Raw genomic sequence first — 18,464 nt, 5'->3', positions numbered from 1 at the left:
GTTTTCCCTTCTGGAGTTCTGCAGAGCCCAAGTGAATAATAATAATAATTTATGATTTCTACCCCGCTCATCTGGCTGGGTTTTCCCAGCCACTCTGGGCGGCTTCCCACAAAAGATGAAAAATACATTCAAAGGTGAACCGGGGTGGGGCTCTGCAGACGTCCGGAGGGCTTAGTCCGGAGCCGGATCGGGCGCTGGAGCGGGAAGCAGGTTGGCTGCCTACGTTTTCCACACAGCAGGGAATAGCCACATAACTCACAGAAACTGGTTTTCTGGGTCCATTTCCACTGGGGTTTCGGCCTGGTTTCGGTTTCCCAAACGTCAAAAAGCCCAAAGGAAGTGTTCCAGTTTTCGGACATTTTCCGGAAGCTGAGTGTTCGACGCGGCTGCCGGCGATTGTTTCTAGGGTGCCTGCACCAATCTGAAGCCGCGTCTTGGTTTTTGAACATTTCGGAAGTCAAATGTTACTTTGCTTATTGCTCTTGATTTGGTGTTTTTGTGGCTTTTCGGTTCCTCTTTTTGTGGCTGTGTGGAACCCAGTTCAGCTCCTGATGGACTGACAGTGTGAGTGCGGAAATGGGTAGAAGCATCCAAACAATGACTTATCAGTGCAGGTAAGAAAAAAAATTAATTTTCATTTTTATCATCTGCAATATCTTATTTATTTTACCGTACAGCACATTAGTGATTGCTTTCATTTTATGGATCAGTGGTCTCATTAGAAAGTAAAATTTATGTTCAGATTGCTGTTTTTAAAAGTCTGGAATAGTTTAATCTGTTTGGAATTCCTTTGCATGGGAAAGAGTGCTTTGGGTTCGGAACGGATTACGTTTGAGAATCCAGGTACCACTGTATGTTGGCAACCAGGAAGAGGGCCTTCTTGGTGGTGGCGCCCGCCTTGTGGAATGGCCTCCCATCAGATGTCAAAGAAATAAACAACTAAATTAGACATTTAGAAGACATCTGAAGGCAGCCCTGTTTACGGAAGTTTTGAATGACAGACATTCTAATGTATTTTTAATCTTTTGTTGGAAGCTGCCAAGAGTGGCTGGGGAAACCCAGCCGGATGGGAGAGGTAGAAATAATTTGTTGTTGTTGTTATTAATATTATTAGAAAATTGTATTACATTAAAATAATTAGGTTTGATTCGTATTAATTTGGAAAGCCAATAAAAGGACTTGGAAGGCTGGACTCGCCTCTGGAAAAGGCTGCCTGCCTCCTGTCCGCGGGAAGGTAGAGGCAGAAAGGGCGGAGCAGCCCAACCCGGATCGGCTCCTGCTGGTGCGGGGAGGGGGGAATGGTAAAAGGGTGGAAAAGGAGGGGAGAAGGAAGGAGGGCGGCGGCGGCTGCGCCCTCGGCCGCGCAATTTGGCCACCTGCCTCCTCCCTTCCCCCCACCGCCGCTGCTGATTGACAGCCCGTGGAGTCGCGACTGGGTGGAGCCGCTGGGTGGGGTCAGGCAGTTGGGTGGGGGAGAGAGGAGCCGCCGCCACCGGCGCCGCGTCCAGCAGCCAGGCTCGCTTTTGCGCACACGGCGAGGGGAGCGCACTGCGCGGAGGCGGTGAGAGCGCGGAGAAGCGGTCCGGGGCAGTGGGCGGTGGGTGGAGGCGGTGATGGGTGGGGTCAGGGACGGGCAAATGGGTGGGGGAGCGCGGCTCTGCGGAAGAGAGCCGCCGCCGCCCCCGGCGCGTCCAGCCAGGCTTGGGTACCCCAGGCAAGAGGTGCGCCCAGCGCGGAGCGGGCTGGGAGGTGGTCCTGCAGGACGGTGGGTGGAGGCGGTGGTGGGTGGGGTGAGGGACAGGCAGATGGGTGGGTGAGCCCGGCTCGTTGGAGAAAAGCAGCCAGACAGGCTCGCTTAGCGCACGGGGACCGCCGGCGAGAGGAGCGGGCAGGGAGGTGGTCCAGCAGGGCGGTGGGTGGAGGAGGTGGCGGGTGGGTGGGCAGGGAAGCGGTCAAGGGCGGTGGGCGGAGGAGGCGGAAGCGCGGAGGCGGCGCCAGCCTCCCGCAAACGGGAGCGGCAGAGGACGCAGCCGAGCCCGCCGGGAAGAGGAGGAGCTGGAGGCGTCTGTTACTAACGGAGGAGAGCCTCGGCTGGGCGTCTCCCGAGGGGGTGTGGCGGGGGTGGGGGCTTTCTGGCGCGGCTCTGCTGCGTCCCTCTCTCCCGCCGCCGCTCCCGGTTCTGGGGCTCGAGCAAGCTCCGTGAGCTGATCCCACGGGTGATGGAGCCAGGGTGGCGGCCGCTGCGCCCCTGGTGGCGGCGGATTGGCGGGGGGGGGGAAGGCTGGCTCTGGCTCGGGTTGACAGGTGGGGGCGGGGGCGGTGGGTGGAGGCGGTGGTGGGTGGGGTCAGGGACGGGCGGATGGGTGGGGGAGCCCGGCTCGTCGGAGAAGAGCAGCCACCGCCGCCGCCACCATCACCACCGGCGCGTCCAGCGAGGCTGCCTTTGCGCACGGGGACCCGCGGAGAGAGGTGCGCCCGGCGCGGAGGCGCTAAGCGGGCAAGGAAGCCTCGGTCAAGGGCGGTTAGCGGAGGAGGCGGAAGCGCGGAGGCGCCACCCCCCGAGGAAACGGGAGCGGCAGAGGGCGCAGTCGAGCGCGCAGGAAAGAGGAGGAGCTGGAGAGGCCGGGCCGCTGCGCCTGTTATTACGCACGGGAGAGCCACTGCTGGGCCTCTCCCGAGGTGGGGTGGCGGGGTGGGGGGGCTTTCTGGCGCGGCACTGCTGCTCCCTAGTCCCCCTGGTTCTGTCTGGCAGCGAGTCGGGGAGAGGGGGGCTGGAGCAGGCTCCGTGAGAACGATCCCGCGGGTGGAGCCAGGGTGGCCGCTGCGCTCCCGGAGGAGGCGAGGGAGCGAGGCTGGCTCCGCGTCGACAGGTGGGGGCGCCCCTGGGCGGTGAGTGGGTGGAGGAGGTGGAAGCGCGCAGGGAAGAGGAAGAGCTGGAGGACCGGCAGCCGCGACTTTTACGCACGGGAGAGCCTCTGCTTGGCGTCTCCCGAGGGGGTGCGCTCGAGCCCCTGCCTGGCAGCGAGTCCGGGGCTCGAGCAGGCTCCGTGAGAACGATCCATGGGTGGCCACTGCGCCCCCGGTGTCTGCGAGGCGATGGAGTGAGACTGGCTCCGGGTTGACAGGCGGGGGCGCCCCCGGGTTGTGGGCGGAGGAGGCGAAAGCGCGGAGGCGGCACAACCCCAGGAAACGGGAGCGGCAGAGGGCGCAGCCGAGCGCGCAGAGAGGGTTCCGGAACGGATTAAGTTTGAGAACCAGGGTACCACGCGGCTGGCTTCGTCTGAACTCAAATTCCCCCGTCTAGTGCGAAAAGATTGTCATCAGAGCGCCTGGACTGAAATTGTCTTTCCAAAACTTCACTCTTGTGGTTTATCACCACAACAGCTAATCACTTTGGGTTTTAGTCAAGCAAACAAGCTAAACAATCTCGAGCGTCAGAACAACTTGGCCACAATCGGGAAATTTTTCCCATGGTATCACTACTTTCCACCTATTCGACTCTTTGGCACCCTATTTGCACAACTTTGATACAGTGGTACCTCAGGTTACATACACTTCAGGTTACATACGCTTCAGGTTACAGACTCCACTAACCCAGAAATAGTACCTTGGGTTAAAAACTTTGCTTCAGGATGAGAACAGAAATCATGCAGCGGCAGTGCAGCGGCAGCAGGAGGCCCCATTAGCTAAAGTGGTGTTTCAGGTTAAGAACGGACCTCTGGAACAAATTAAGTACTTAACCCGAGGTACCACTGTAATTCCAAAATAGCGACGCGCTTCTACTCTCTCAAGATTGAATGTACCACCTTCGGCTGTCCTCGAGGGACAATTCCAAAAAATCTCACTGGGAAAAACTGTGGAGATGGCAGGACTGAATTGGTGGCTCATGTCCTTCTGGCCTTAAACAGACTAAAACGTCAAACCTTACAAACTTCCCTAAACAGGGGTGCCTTCCAATGTCTTCTAAAAGCCAGAAGGCCCTCGGGAGAGGGACCCCAGTGTCTGGAGTGGAGACGCTCCTTCAGGTCTACAGGACCGAGGCTGTTGAGGGCTTTCAAGGTCAGCACCAACACTTTGAATTGTGCCCAGAAATGTCCTGGGATCCAATGTAGGTCTTTCAAGACCGGTGTTATGTGGTCTCGGCAGCCGCTCCTAGTTGCCACATTCTGGATTAATTGTAGTTTCTGGGTCACCTTCCAAGGTAGCCCCACATGGAGCGCATTGCAGTAGTCCAAGTGGGAGATAACCAGAGCATGCACCACTCTGGTGAGACAGTCGGCGGGCAGGGAGGGTCTCATCCTGCATCCCAGATATACCTGCCCTGGACACAGAATGGACCTGCGCCTCCATAGGTCCAAAATGAGCCCCAGGCTGCGCACCTGGTCCTTCAAGGGCGCAGTTGCCCCATTCAGGACCAGGGTGCCCCCCCACAACTGGACTTCAGTCTCGTCCAGATCTGTTAGCCGCCATCCGTCCTCCAACCGCCTCCAGGCACTCACACAGGACCTTGACTGCCTTCACTGGTTCTGATTTAAAAGGGAGGCTGAGCTGGGTACCATCTGCATACTGGTGAACCCCCAGCGGAAACCACCAGATAATCTCTCCCTGCAGGTTCATTTAGAAGTTAAAAAGCATGGGGGGGGGGGGAGAGACATTCCACAAGTGAGAGCCCAGGGGTCCAAAGACTGCTTATTGCTTTCCTTTTAGGTCTCGTTAGATAGAGAAATTCATGTTAAATTGCTGTTTTAGGGTTTTTTTAAAGTCTGGGAGGCACACCCAGCCTGTGCTGGGTGGAGAGCGAGCGGCAGCAGGAACGCCCACATTCTTCCACTCTGGGCAGGGCCTGGGTAGCGCTAGGTCATGGAGAGGTTGCAAAGGGGATGGGCGGGCGCCACGCCTTGCACTTGGCTCTGGGCCAGATTCGCCTCCTTGCTTAGGGCTTGTCAAGGCAGCTGAAGCTGGGCGGAGAGGGCCAGATGGGCGGAGTAAAAATAATAAAATGATCCTTATTATCCAGGAAAGCTCTGGCCGGCCTAAAGAGCTGGTGAGATGGGGGCACACCCAGCCGCCTGCAGCCGTGTCCGCACCTATGGCAGGAATTTCCTCCAGGCCTTGCCCTTCTCTGCTGGCAAATAAAGGGGGGGGGAGGGGGAGAGAGAGAGGGGGGGGAAGAAGTCCAGGGAGGAAGAGGGAGGGAAAGAGAGAAGAGAGGATATATGAAGGGAGATTGGAGAGAAATGGAGAGAAAGAGAAAAAAGTAGAGAGAAAGAGAGGGGAGAAAGAGAGAGAGAAAAGAAGAAGTAGTAGTAGTCGTCTAGGGAGGGAAAGAAAGAAGAGAGGGATAGAGGAAGGGAGATTTGAGAGAGGAACAGAGAGCAAAAAAGTAGAGAGAAAGACACACACAGAGAGAGAGAGATGTGAAGGCAGGGCTTGCTTGAGCATCACAGGGAAGCCAGCCTGCAGGCTCTGTTGCCACGGCAATGGGATGCACCTGATAGAGCTTGGTACCTGGCCCCATCAGCATCAGCACCAGCAGCCTCAGACCAGCAGGGAGACCGGGTCCCTCTTGGCCCCCTTGGTGGGCAGGCGGGCAATGGAAGGGTCCCTTCTCCCTGCGAGGGGCCAGAGGGGAACTCTACGTTGCCCCAGAGGCCGAGCTCTGGGCCCTCCGTCCTCTCGTCGCTGCCTCGTGCGCAGAGAGACTTTTGCCGTCTTGCCCGCCCCCCAAAATTCGCACTCAATTCCAAAAGTGAGGTGCGCTTTCCCCTAGAAAGAGATGCGGGCCTGGGTACCAGATCCATCCTCAGGTGCATCCGGTTGCCATGGCAACAGAGCCTGCAGGCTGGCTTCCCTGTAATGCTCCAGCAAGCCTTGCCTTCACATATCTCTCTCCCCCCCCTCCTCTCTCTGAGCTGCCTTAAATCAGATTTTTAAAATAAAATGCTTTGGGAGGAAAAATCTTTCTCAAGATTTTCTCTTTAAGCTAGTCCAAAGGCTATTCATCAGGAAAGAAGGATTTGTTTAAAGTTTTTCATGTGTGCTGAAACTCAGTTAGGCTTCCTCAAAATCAGCAATCCAGATGTTTTTGACCTACAACTCCCATGATCCGTAGCTAGCAGGTCAGGGATGCTGGGAATTGTAGTCTGGAGGGCTGAGGTTGAGGAAGCCTGCCCTAAATTTTTCTTTTAAAAAAAGTTTAAGCACATCAGTTAACAAACATGGATACATATACCATAATGTTGTTTTAGTTATTGTTTTAGTTAAATAAATTGTTTAAATAGTTATGAAGGAAATGATTCCTTTTCTCCTTCCAATCAAGCACAGCAGAAAAGTTGTCCAAACAGAAACAGTTAATTTATTAAACCTCCCCATAATTTTATAATTATTGGTCTAATAGTCTATGCATTTCTGAAAACTTATGACTCCAAAAAGGAAACATTCCTCCGGTTGTCCATATTAAGAGGAGGCCAGCAAGGCTGAACCTTTTTGTAAAAACAAAAACAAAAAACAACAACACAGATTCTATCATTCCAAAAAGGAAACCATCTTCTGCTTGTCAATATTTAAAAAAGGATGCCGGCAAGGTCGAACCTTTCTGTAAAGGCAGGGCGCCCTGGCTGGGCTTTCCTTTTGACTGTGGGTGGAGGTGGGTGGGTGCATTTTGGCGGGGTGCCCCACACCTGAGTCAGTTCTCCGGGGCTGCCCTTTGCCAACTCTTGGAAAGGCCTTGGGGGTCCGGCTGCAGCCAGGGGGGCCCTTTTTGCAAAGCTTTTGGCGGCACTTGCAACCCCCAGCTTTCTGTAAAAAAAAGCATCTTTATTTGGGCAGGGAGCATCATGAGTGCTCACAGTCTTGGCTTTAGGACATCATCATCATCATCATCATCATACTACTACTACTATAGGGTTGTTGTTTGTATTTTGATTTCATGTATGCAATATTTTATGTGAACCGCCCTGAGACCTTTGGGTATAAGGCGGTATAAAGATAAAATTAATAATAATAATAATAATAATAATAATGAAGAAGAACAATAATTTCATTAAGAATTTTATGATTCCCAAACGGAAACTTTCCTCTGCTTTTTGTAAAAAAAGGGATTTTATTATTCCAAAATCGAAACCTTCCTCCAGTTGTCCATATTAAGGGAATGCCAGCAAGGTTGAACCTTTCTGTATAAAAAAGGATTTGATGATTCCAAAAAGGAAACCTCCCTCCACTTTGCCATATTCAGAGGAGGCCAGCAAGGCTGAACCTTTCTGTAAAAAAAGGGATTTCACTATTCCAAAAAGGAAACTTTCCTCAGCTTGTCTAAAAGTAAGCGGATGCCAGCTAGGTTGAACCTTTCTGTATTATTGCAGAAAGGAAACCTTCCTCCGATTGTCAATCAGAGGATGCCAGCAAGGCTGAACCTTTCTGTTAAGACAAAAGGGGGTTTATGATTTCAATAAGGAAACCTTCCCAAGGTGTTCAGGAACCCAGACCTGACTGGCCCTTCTCTTCCCTTCCCCAGGCTCCCGGCACCTCTGCCCACCATGAGTTCCTCGCCACTGCTGGGTGACGGCGAGCTGCCGGCCGCGTTGCTGGGTGACATTAAGACCGAGCCCCCTGAGGAGCTGCTGGCCGAGCCGGTGGATCTATCAGTCCACAAAACCAAGGTGCCACCAGTGCCCCAGATCCCTCTCTCCTGCTTCCGGACCGGTGCACCACCCGCCGTGTCACCGGCGCCACTGGGCTCCACGTCCTCGGCCATCCCAGCTGTCCTGTCTCCGGGCTCCATCCTGGCCTCAAGCCAGGGCAGCGGCGGGCAGCAGATCCTGCACGTGATCCACACGATCCCCTCGTTCCAGCTGCCCGGCAAGATGGGCAAACTCCAGACCATCCCGCTGGTGGTCCAGTCGCTGCCGGTCGTCTATGCCGCCGTGCCGGCCGACGGGGTGGCGGCAGCCGCCGTGACGGTGCCCCTCATCGGGGGCGACGGGAAGGACGCCGGGTCCGGTGAGGGCGCTGCAGGGTGGTCATAGATCATGACAATATTAAGAGCATGCCAGCAAGGCTGAACCTTTCTATAAAAGAAGAATTTCATTGTTCCAAAAAGGAAAGCTGCTTCCAATTGTCCACATTAAGAGGATGCTGAACCTTTCTGTAAAAAAAGGATTTCATTATTCCCAAAAGGGGAAGTAAACAAAGGCAGGGAGAAACAACCATGTCAGATCACTAAACTCCAGGAAACTACAAATATATCCCGGAAAGTCTTGTCCTTTTTCTGAATGTGCCTTTGTTTTTCCCTGCAGTGAAAGTGGACCCCGGTTCTATTTGCCCAATTGGCATTGGCAGCGAGAGCGATGACAGCGCTTCGGAGAGCCGCCCGGCCTCCTTCCCCGAGCTCCAGAGAGAGTGAGTTTCCTGCCAGAGGATGCCAGCAAGGATGAACCTTTCTGTAAAGAAAGGATTTAAATCGAGTCTTACGGACTAGGGATTTAAATCGTGATTTAAATCGATTTAATTTATACTTGTTGTTATTGTTATTATTATTATTATTATTATTAGGGTTAGCAATAAGGGTTAGAGATAGGGATAGGAGTTAGGGACAGGGATTAGGGATAGAGTTGTTGTTAGTTGAATCTTACTCTCAGGTTCTGCTGTTTCTCGTCCTTGATTTTGCCTTTTTTTTTCATTGTTATTTTATTTTTAACAATGAGTGGCCAGATGGGAGGGGTATGGATCTAATAATAATAATAATAATAATAATAATAATAATAATAGGATGTTGAGTCTTACTATCAGGTTCTGGTGTTTGTCATGTGTCTGTTTTTTACTGTTTTTTTAATTGTTAGTTTATTTCTAACAATGAGTGGCCAGGTGGGCAGGGTAGAAATAATAAACTAGTACTAGTAATAGTAGTATTTTGTTACTCCCCTCCTCTCTGTCGATCTCTTGCCAGGCCATCCTCCGTGAGCCAGATGCAGCAGACCGACTCCCCGGACCTCAAGAAGAGGCGCATTCACCAGTGCGACTTTGAGGGTTGTAGCAAAGTTTACACAAAGAGCTCACACTTAAAAGCTCACAGAAGGATACACACAGGTAGGGTCAACCTTCCTGGCATCCTCTTAATATTGACAATCAGAGGAAGACTTTTTTTAATCATAATAAATTCCTTGCTGGCATCCTCCTAATACTGACAATGGGATGAAGGGTTTCTTTTTGGAATAATAAAATCCCTTTGTTAAAAGGAAGGGACAGCCTTGCTGGCATCCTATTTATTTCATGTTACTAAAACAATAACCCTTTGTTGCCCCCTGCAGGAGAGAAGCCGTATAAGTGTACCTGGGAGGGCTGTACCTGGAAATTTGCCCGTTCTGATGAATTGACCCGGCACTTCCGGAAACACACAGGCATCAAGCCCTTCCGCTGCTCGGACTGCGACCGGAGCTTCTCGCGCTCGGACCACCTGGCTCTCCATCGCCGGAGACACATCATGATGTGAAATTGGAGGGCCGGCGGTCACCCTCGGATCCCCCCCCCAAATATCCAGGGGTCAAAGGAGAAACTTTGGCAGAGTGAAGAACCATGACAGCGAGTTTGATCCCCAAGCCAAGATGGGTGGAGTCTCTCGGACCTTTACCGAAAGGTTCAGCCTTGCTGACATTCTCTGAATAGGGACAATCGGAGGAAGGTTTCCTTTTGGGGATAAGAGGAATAACCTCAATTGACGGGTGCCATTCCCCTTTGGCAGAAGGGGTCAAGCCGGACTTGAACCTGAAACCTGGTTCGACCGATGGGGGTAGTTTCCCCTTTGGCGGATGGGGGGGTCTGGGGGCAACAGAGGAGGGTCTTCCTTGTACGGATCAATATATGAGATTTTGGGTGGGATATGGACATGAACATCTCCCCGGGTTCCGAGTGCGAGTGGCGCATTCCCATAGAAAGGGATTGATTGAGAGCTGTTTGTGGATTTTCCTCTCGAGCGAGAGCATTGATCGCTGAAACGAAAGCAATCTTCAATGGACTGTTTGATGAAGTAAATAAGACAGGACAGGGTTACTTTGAGCCTCAAACTTCAGTCCAAAGCGTTCCAAGTGCGAGTCATGCTTTCCCATAGAAAGGAATGCAAAACGGATTAAGACAGCAATTTAACATGAATTTTGCTCTCTAACAAGACCATTGATCCCCAAAACGAAACCAATAATCAATGGACTGTACTATGAAATAAATATGAACTTATAGATGATAGAAACTGAAATTAAATTTTTTCCTCACCTGCACTGACCTGATTGATCCGTTCCGGACTTTTAAAAACAGCCATTTGAATGTGAATTTTGCTCTTTATTGAGAATTTGATCCCCGAAATGAAACCAATAATCAATAGACTGTACGATAAAATAAATAAGATCTTGTAGATGATAAAAATTGGAATTTATTTTTTTCCTGACCTGCACTAGTGATAGTCATTGTTTGGATGGGGGCGGGTTTGATCCGTTTCCGCAATCACACAGTCAATCAATCAATAGCTGAACTGGGATCCACACAGTCACAAAAACCAGTGAGCCACAGGTTGGATTCAGTACCAACAAAATGTTCAAAGCAGATAAAAAAACAAAACAGATTTTGCAAGTGAAATTTCAATATTAGATAAAGAATTATTGCAAGAATTATTGCAAGACAAAGGTGATTTCTAAAATATATGGAATTTTATTGCAATGGGATGTAAAAGAGGTAATGATCCAATAGGCTATGGATATCGGTAGTAAAATGATTCGATTATCATCATGGGGGGAAATTATGGATGGAGAGTTGGAGATTTGCGGCTTGCGAGGCGATAAAGGAAAATGGGATAAATATGTTTAACAGATGGCATTTAACACAAAATTTAACACAATGACAGATGGTATTTAAGCAAAACATTCAAAATGTATAAAACAAAATCAAAAATGGGTCGGAGGGGAAACCAAGTAGATGGGGCACTCTTAGAGGGTGTTTGAGCACCAAAGAAGGTTTCCTTTTGGGGATAATAAAATCCACTTTTTTACAGAAAGGTTCAGAGTTGCTGGCATCCTCTTAATATGGACAAGCAGAGGAAGGTTTCTTTTTTGGAATAATAAAATCCCATTTTTTACAAAAAGGTTCAGCCTTGCTGACATCCTCTTAATATGGACAATGCGGCTCTTTGGCTGGGGGCCTCCATCTTCAGTTCTGGTGCCTTTTCATGTGCAGCGCCAAGTGGTCCGATCGAGAAAAACATCGCCCACAGGCGAGGCACCCAAAGGGTTTGGCACCCGTGTGTTTCCGGTAGTGGCGTGTCAGCTCGTCAGATCGGGCAAAGCACCATTCACACCCGTCCCAAGTGCACCGATATGGCTTCTCGCCTGGAAAGGGGGCAGAAGAAAGAAGGAAAAGGAGCGGCGTTAGAAACATCTGCCCAGCCTTTCTCCTCCCAGGGCTCATTTTCGTAGCAGATGCCCAGGGGTTGGGGCTGCGGGTTCGAATGGCACCCAGAAATCGGAACCAGCGAAGGTGCTGGGTATGCCTGGAGGTGGTTGGAGGATGGATGGCGATTGAAATCCCTAGTCCGTAAGACTTGATTGAAATCCTTTTTTTACTGAGAGGTTCATCCTTGTTGGTATCTTCTTAATGTGGACAAGCAGAGGGAGGTTTAATTTTTGGAATAATAAAATCATTTTTTTACAGAAAGGTTCAGCCACTTAATATGGACAAGTGGAGGAAGGTTTCTTTTTTGGAATAATAAATTTTCAGAGTAGTTTTTACAGTGTTACTGTAAGGAAAAGGACTTAATTCAAGTCTTACTGACTAGGGGTTTAAATTGTGATTTAAATCGAAATTTAAATCAATTTGATTTAAATCAAATCTACCCAGGATATAACTGTAAAAAACTACTCTGAAAATTTATTATTCCAAAAATGAAACCTCCCTCCGTTTGTCAATATTAAGAGGATTCCAGCAAGGTTGAACTAAAAAAAAAGTAATTTAATCATTCCAAAATGAAAACCTTTCTCCAGTTGTCCATATTAGGATACCAGCAAGGCTGAACCTTTCTGTAAAAAAGGATTTAAATTGATTCTTACTGACCAGGGATTTAAATGGTGATTTAAATTGATTGCATTTAAATCAAATCCACCAGGGGGCGGAGGACATTTCTAATTCCACCCCAATCATCTCCCTTACAAGCACATCTCGCCCCCCTCAGGTTTAGCCGCAGCCAACCACATACCTGTGTGAGTTCTCTGATGTGCTTTCAGGTGAGAACTTTTGGTGTAAACCTTTGTGCAACCTGTGAAAAGATCAGGATGAATTGGTGGGGTGAAATAGTAGTAGTAGTAGTAGTAGTAGTAGTAGTAGTAGTAGTAGAGGGCCTTTTTCACCACCTCTATTGCATCTGCAGTAAACAGCAGCAGGAGACTCTTTCACGTGGTTCGCAATCTTACTGGAACCACCTGCACCACCGGGGCCTGGTAGGGACCCCAAGATCTCCTGCAACACTTTTGCAAAGTTTTTTTTTTGCAGATAAAGTCGCTCAGATTCAGAAGGAGGGGAGCCAGAGCCAGGGCGAGAGAGTGCTAGAGTCCTGTCTAATCAAGTTGCGTGGGATTAATTCCAATCTGTTACCTCCAAGGATGTGACCAGGCTGCTTGGACGAGTGAAACCAACCACCTGTCTCCTTGATCCTTGCCCATCCTGGCTTATAAAAGCTAGCCGGGAAGGGCTGGGCAATGGGCTTGGCGGGGTGGTGAAAGCTTCTCTCTGTGAGGGAGCCTTCCCAGACCCACTGAAAGAGGCGGTCATCAAACCGCTTCTTAAAAAACCATCTTTAGACCCGGCCAGTATGGCCAACTATCGCCCAGTCTCAAATCTTCCAGTCTTGGGCAAGCTGATTGAGCGGGTGGTTGCTGAACAACTCCAAGCACACCTGGAGGATGCGGACCATTTGGATCCCTTCCAGTCGGGATTCAGGCCTCATCATGGGACTGAAACTGCATTGGTCGCGCTGGTTGAAGATCTCCGGCGGGCTAGGAACAAAGGTGAGAGCTGTTTCCTAGTTCTGCTGGATCTCTAAGCGGCTTTTGATACCATTGACCATAACATCCTTCTGGACCGTCTACAGGGGCTGGGAGCTGGGGGCACTGTTATACAGTGGTTTCGCTCCTTCCTCCTGGGCAGTGTTCAGAAAGTGGTGGTGGGGGATGAGTGTTCAGACCCCTTGTGGGGTGCCTCAGGGTTCTGTCCTCTCCCCCATGCTTTTTAACATCTATATGAAACCGCTGGGAGAGATCATCAGGGGGTTTGGGCTGGGTGTCCATCAATATGCAGATGATACCCAGCTCTACCTCTCTTTCAAATCAGAACCAGTGAAGGCGGTGAAGGTCCTGTGTGAGTATCTGGAGGCGGTTGGAGGATGGATGGCGGCTAACAGATTGAGGTTGAATCCTGACAAGACAGAAGTACTGTTTTTGGGGGACAGGAGACGGGTGGGTGTGGGGGACTCCCTGGTCCTGAATGGGGTAACTGTGCCCCTGAAGGACCAGGTGTGCAGCCTGGGAGTCATTTTGGACTCACAGGAGATGGTCAATTCTGTGTCCAGGGCAGCTGTCTACCCGCTCCACCTGGTACGCAGGCTGAGACCCTATCTGCCTCCAGACTGTCTCACCAGAGTGGTGCATGCTCTAGTTATCTCCTGCGTGGACTACTGCAATGCGCTCTATGTGGAGCTACCTTTGAAGGTGACCCAGAAACTGGAATTAATCCAGAATGCGGCAGCTAGACTGGGGACTTGGAGTGGCCACCAGGACCACATAACACTGGTCCTGAGAAATCTGCATTGGCTCCCAGTACGTTTCTGAGCACAATTCAAAGTGTTGGTGCTGACCTTTCAAGCCCTAAACAGCCTCGGTCCAGTATATCTGAAGGAGCATCTCCACCCCCATCGTTCAGCCTGGACACGGAGGTCCAGCTCCGAGGGCCTTCTGACGGTTCCCTCATTGCAAGAAGTGAGGTTACAGGGAACCAAACAGAGGGCCTTCTCGGTAGTGGCGCCCACGCTGTGGAACACCCTCCCTTCAGATGTGAAGGAAATAAGCAGCTATCCTATCTTTAGAAGACATCTGAAGGCAGCCCTGTTTAGGGAAGTTTTCAATATAATGCTGTATTGTTTTTAACACTTGATTGGGGGCCACCCAGAGTGGCTGGGGAAATTCAGCCAGATGGGCGGAGTATAAATAATAAATTATTATTGTTGTTGTAGTAGTAGTAGTAATAGCAGTGGCAGTAATAATAATAATAGTAGTAATAATAATAACAATAACAATAATCCGTATCAGCCTGAATATAAGCCTCACTTTTTCCCCAAATTCCGACTGCGAAAAGTGAAAGTGCAGCTTATATTCAGGCCACTTGTCAATTTTAAGAGGATGCCAGCAAGGTTGGACCTTTCTGTAAAAAAAGGAATTATCCCAAAAAGGAAACCTTCCTCTCCTTGTCAATATTCAGAGGATGCCTGCAAGGCTGTACCTTTGTCTAAAAAGGGATTTTATTATCCCAAAAAGGAAACCTTCTCCTTGTTAATATTCAGGGGATGCCAGCAAGGCTGAACCTTTCAGTAAAAAAGGATTGGTCCTACCGGAGTAGTCACAATGATGGACCCTTCTCTTCTCCAGCTCCAGGTTGTTCCTCTGGCTGTACTTGGGGATCGGCACGGCGAGGGTCCGCAATCCACCATGCAGCGTTGGCATTTGGCCCTGGAGGGGTCCTTTCACCGACGAGGCAGCCTGGTCCTGCCTTTGAGAGATGCCCTCGGCAACCTCCGGGCTGCCAGGCTGCGAGTTTGGTGGTGACGGCGGCAGGCCGGTGCCCAGGGACAGGCACCCCAAGATCCGACCCGGGTTGGAGAAGACGTGGAAAGCGCTGCCAAAGTCGGGGAGGGTCTGCCATGCTCCGGCTGGGCCGGGCCTGGCCAAGAAGGTGCCGGGTTCCGATTTGACCCGGGCGAAGGGGGCGAGGGGCTTGGGGGGCCGGTAGAGGCCCGTGCGAAGGTGGGCGGAAGGTGGCATCTCTGCGGAGAAGTATTCGTCGACCACTGAGGCGCTTTCCTGGCGGTACTTCTGCCCGATGTCCAGGGGGGTGGCGGGCAAATGTCCTGAGAGGTACTGGTCCATTTCAAAGGGGGCCTGGAGGAGAAAGGGCAGTTAGTGGAATAATAAAATCCCCCTTTTTACAGAAAGGTTCAACCTTGCTGGCACCTTCTTATATGGCCAAGCAGAGGAATGTTTCCTAGTTGGAATAATGAAATCATTTTTTTACAGAAAGGCTCAACCTTGCTGCCATCCTCAATATTGGCAACCATAGGAAGGTTTCCTTTTTGGAATCATAAATTTTCAGAGTCGTTTTTACACTTCTGTCAAAAATTACTGATTTGGTTCCACTCTTAGAAATACATAGAGCGAAGATTATGAAATGACGGTGAGGTTTAATAAGTTAACTGCCGATATCTGGACAACTTTTCTGCCATACTTGATTGGAAGGAGAAAAATAACCATTTCTTTAATAACCATTTATTTAAGTAAAAGAATAATATAGTACCATATGCATCCATGTTTGTTAACTGATGTGGTTAAACAATTTTTTAAAAATGAAGTGTAGAAATGACTCTGAAAATTTATGATTCCACAAAGGAAATCTTCCTCTGCTTGCCCATATAAGAGGATGCCAGCAAGGTTGAACCTTTCTGTAGAAAAAGAATTTTATTATTCCAAAAAGGAAACCTTCCTCTGATTGTCCATATTAAGTGGATGCCACAGCAAGGTTGAAAAAGGATTTTATATCAAGTCTCCCGGACTAGGGATTTAAATTGATTCAATTCAAATCAAATCCACCCTGCTTTTGCCCTCTTATCCTCAGAGTGTTCTCGAAGGAAAAAGAACAAGCATCTTGAACCCGGGGTCAAGACCAAGATTGAACGGTCTGAGGAGCAAATATTGACCTTGGTCAATAATTTACTAGGGAGACAATAAAAAATGACATTGAGCCAAGTAAGTATGTACCGTATTGTCCCAAATATAAGCCTCATATTTTCCCCCAAATCCTAACCATGAAAAGCTAAAGGGTGCCTTATCTTCAGGCCAATACGGTACCGTATTCAGGCCAATATGCGCCAATTAGGCAGGGGGTGTTTACTGAATTATTGTTTTTATTTCAATTTTACGTATTTGATATTTTACGTGAACGGCCCCGAGACCTTTGGGTGTAGGGTGGTATAAAAAGTAAGTAAGTAAGTAAATATATAAATGAAAAAATGAAAAATAAATAAAAAACCCAGAATATGGGGTTTTCCTGCAGCTCACTTACCTGGGCCAGAGCCTGCTGACTTTCTGAGATTTGTACCGTTGGTTGGAGGTCTTCGGAGACATCTGCGTCTTCCATGTTGGCGGGTTTCGATACTGGGCCACAGCTCATCCTACCCACCCTGCCCTTCTTCTACTTGGCAGAGTTGCGGAAAAAACTCAAATCCAAGAAAAAAAATGAGATTTTTGGGACAATTTGGCCCCTCGGAAAGCTGACTGGCCGGTTAATAATTTGGAGCAAGAATCCCAAATCTGTTGCACGAAAAATTCCCAATTTGCAGAGTTGTGAAACTCAAATCAAAGAAGAAAAGCAAGTTTTTTGGACAATGCAAAAATAAGGCACTCTTCCTAATCTTGAGGAATCCAGTTGCTCTGCAGTCTCAAGAGTCCCAAATCTTGTTGCACGAAAAATTCCCACTTTGCAGTTGCAAAAAAACTCAAATCCGAGAAGAAAAACCAGGTTTTTTTGACGATGCAGAGAATCAGGCACCCGGAAGCATCTAATCTGCAGCTTTAAGAATATCCCAATCTGCGGCAAGAAAAATTTACCTGTCTGAAAGTGGGCAGTTCTTTCCCTCTGTCAGCCAATCAGGAGGGATCTCACTCAACTCCGGCCAATGAGAGGGCCAGAAACCCTCTTCATTAAAGGAACACAAGATAGAAGGATTTTTTATTTTTTGTTGGAGAAATAGAAAGAAAGAAGGGCAGGTTTGGTGCAGTCTTTCCAGGTTGAATCTCCTCGATTCTCGGTGGTTCCCAGGCTATTTGGACCATTCCACTACTGAAATACAACAACAACAACAACAACAACAACAATAATAATGGTAATATTCAAGTATATTATCTATACCCCGACCATCAGGCTGGGCTTCCCCAGCCACTCTGGGCAGCTCCTGACAGATGAAAAACAGAATAAAACCCTTTAAGATTTAAATCCCTTTTTTTACAGAAAGGTTCAACCATGCTGACATCCTCTTAATACGGACAAGCAGAGGAAAGTTTCCTTTTGGAATCATAAAAGCCTCTTTTCTGCAGAAAGGTTCAACCTTGCTGGCATCCTCCGAAAATGGACTGTATTTCGAGATGAGTCGGGAAATGAGAGTACTCCTAAACATTAAAAAATAAAATAAAATAAAAAGCACTGGTTCTATGAAAATACGTTTGTGTGTAACGGTTTTTTTCTTCCTGAAACATTGGGAGTATCTAAAAAAACTGACGTCATCTTGCTCAGTGGCCGCCACAGCATGGAAACAGTTAATGCAGTGTATGTGTTTTGTGCTGGATTGCGCCTATTTTTCCACCCACCACTGGCCTCCTAGGTGAGGTGTGTTTGCTGAGCCGGGTTTTCCTGGCAACCGTTCCTGGAAAGCAATGAAGCTGCAAAATACAGCCTTTAACAGTACAACAACAACAGCATTTCCCTTGGCAGACTGTCTTGGCCACAACCGACATGCTGGGACAATGCGCTGGGGGGCAGGAGCATGGAGGGAATCACAATGGACCGGAAAATCGAATTAATCCGAAATGCATTCCTGCGAACACACCCAGGGATGCTCTGCATGCCAGAGGCAATAACCTTCGTACTTCCAACAAACATCGACCGCACCAGCCCTGGTTCCCAAACGCCTTGGTTCCCAAACACCCTGGTTTCTAAACGCCTTGGTACCCAAACGCCTTGGTAGCAAACGCCCTGGTTTCCAAGCGCCTTGGTACCCAAACACCCTGGTTCCCAAGCGCCTTGGTACCCAAACACGCTGGTTCCCAAATGCCCAAAACCCAGAAGTAAGTGTTCTGGTTTCTGGACGTTTTTTGTTTTGTTTTTTTTAAATGATATTTATTAAGAATTTTAAAGTTACAGAAAAAACGAAAAAGAAAAAGAAAAAGAAAAAACAGAAGTAAAACAAACCACAATCAAACAATACAAATTGATAAAAATCAAAATCAAAAAAATAAGAACAAAGCACGTAACACAACACAATCAAAAAACAAAAATAAGCCACAAACTTTTTAAAAAACAAGTCCAATATTCTCAAATCCTTAACTGTCATTACCTTCTTTCTTTGACCTCCTCACTCCTCCCTTTTTTTGTATCCTAGTTGTTAACTGTCACAG

At 48.8% G+C, this 18,464-nt stretch overlaps 2 protein-coding genes across 8 annotated transcripts; one reads left to right on the top strand and one right to left on the bottom strand.

Moving 5' to 3' along the window:
* The first annotated feature begins 42 nt into the window (after nt 1–42).
* Nucleotides 43–10,410, top strand: KLF8 (KLF transcription factor 8). Of its 7 annotated transcripts, none has more exons than XM_080990404.1 (5): nt 760–1,561; nt 7,514–7,998; nt 8,295–8,397; nt 8,945–9,084; nt 9,306–10,410. In XM_080990404.1, exons 1-5 carry the CDS (start codon nt 1,299–1,301, stop codon nt 9,485–9,487), a joined length of 1,173 nt encoding a protein of 390 aa, XP_080846530.1. In that variant the 5' UTR covers nt 760–1,298; the 3' UTR covers nt 9,488–10,410. The 7 variants fall into 7 exon arrangements, with proteins under 7 accessions (XP_080846536.1, XP_080846530.1, XP_080846531.1 ...); XM_080990405.1 differs by lacking the exon at nt 760–1,561 and adding an exon at nt 1,608–1,765; XM_080990406.1 differs by lacking the exon at nt 760–1,561 and adding an exon at nt 2,332–2,469.
* A 262-nt stretch (nt 10,411–10,672) lies between these two features.
* On the bottom strand, nt 10,673–17,721 carry LOC308468302 (Krueppel-like factor 5). The gene is made up of 5 exons (XM_080990440.1): nt 17,658–17,721; nt 16,357–17,133; nt 14,633–15,179; nt 12,230–12,289; nt 10,673–11,366 (listed from the first exon to the last, which is right to left on the bottom strand). Exons 2-5 carry the CDS (start codon nt 16,462–16,464, stop codon nt 11,188–11,190), a joined length of 894 nt encoding a protein of 297 aa, XP_080846566.1. The 5' UTR covers nt 16,465–17,133; nt 17,658–17,721; the 3' UTR covers nt 10,673–11,187.
* Between the last annotated feature and the right edge of the window lie 743 nt (nt 17,722–18,464).

Source organism: Podarcis pityusensis, assembly GCF_964106645.2.
Source record: "Podarcis pityusensis genome assembly, chromosome: Z".
Taxonomy (NCBI): Eukaryota; Metazoa; Chordata; class Lepidosauria; order Squamata; family Lacertidae; genus Podarcis; species Podarcis pityusensis.
The sequence above is the reverse complement of the archived record's forward strand: the minus strand, read 5'-3'. Positions and strand labels throughout refer to the sequence as shown.

What these genes read in the sequence shown, in the direction of transcription:
- KLF8 (XM_080990404.1), top strand. Translation starts at nt 1,299, where the DNA reads ATGGTAAAAGGGTGGAAAAGGAGGGGAGAAGGAAGGAGGGCGGCGGCG. An exon ending in CGGGAAGGACGCCGGGTCCG is followed by an intron (nt 7,999 to 8,294) that starts GTGAGGGCGCTG and finishes TTTTCCCTGCAG; the next exon opens with TGAAAGTGGACCCCGGTTCT. An exon ending in TCACAGAAGGATACACACAG is followed by an intron (nt 9,085 to 9,305) that starts GTAGGGTCAACC and finishes TGCCCCCTGCAG; the next exon opens with GAGAGAAGCCGTATAAGTGT.
- LOC308468302 (XM_080990440.1), bottom strand. Translation starts at nt 16,464, where the DNA reads ATGAGCTGTGGCCCAGTATCGAAACCCGCCAACATGGAAGACGCAGAT. An exon ending in GTCAGCAGGCTCTGGCCCAG is followed by an intron (nt 15,180 to 16,356) that starts GTAAGTGAGCTG and finishes TTTCTCCTCCAG; the next exon opens with GCCCCCTTTGAAATGGACCA. An exon ending in CCATCATTGTGACTACTCCG is followed by an intron (nt 12,290 to 14,632) that starts GTAGGACCAATC and finishes ATCTTTTCACAG; the next exon opens with GTTGCACAAAGGTTTACACC.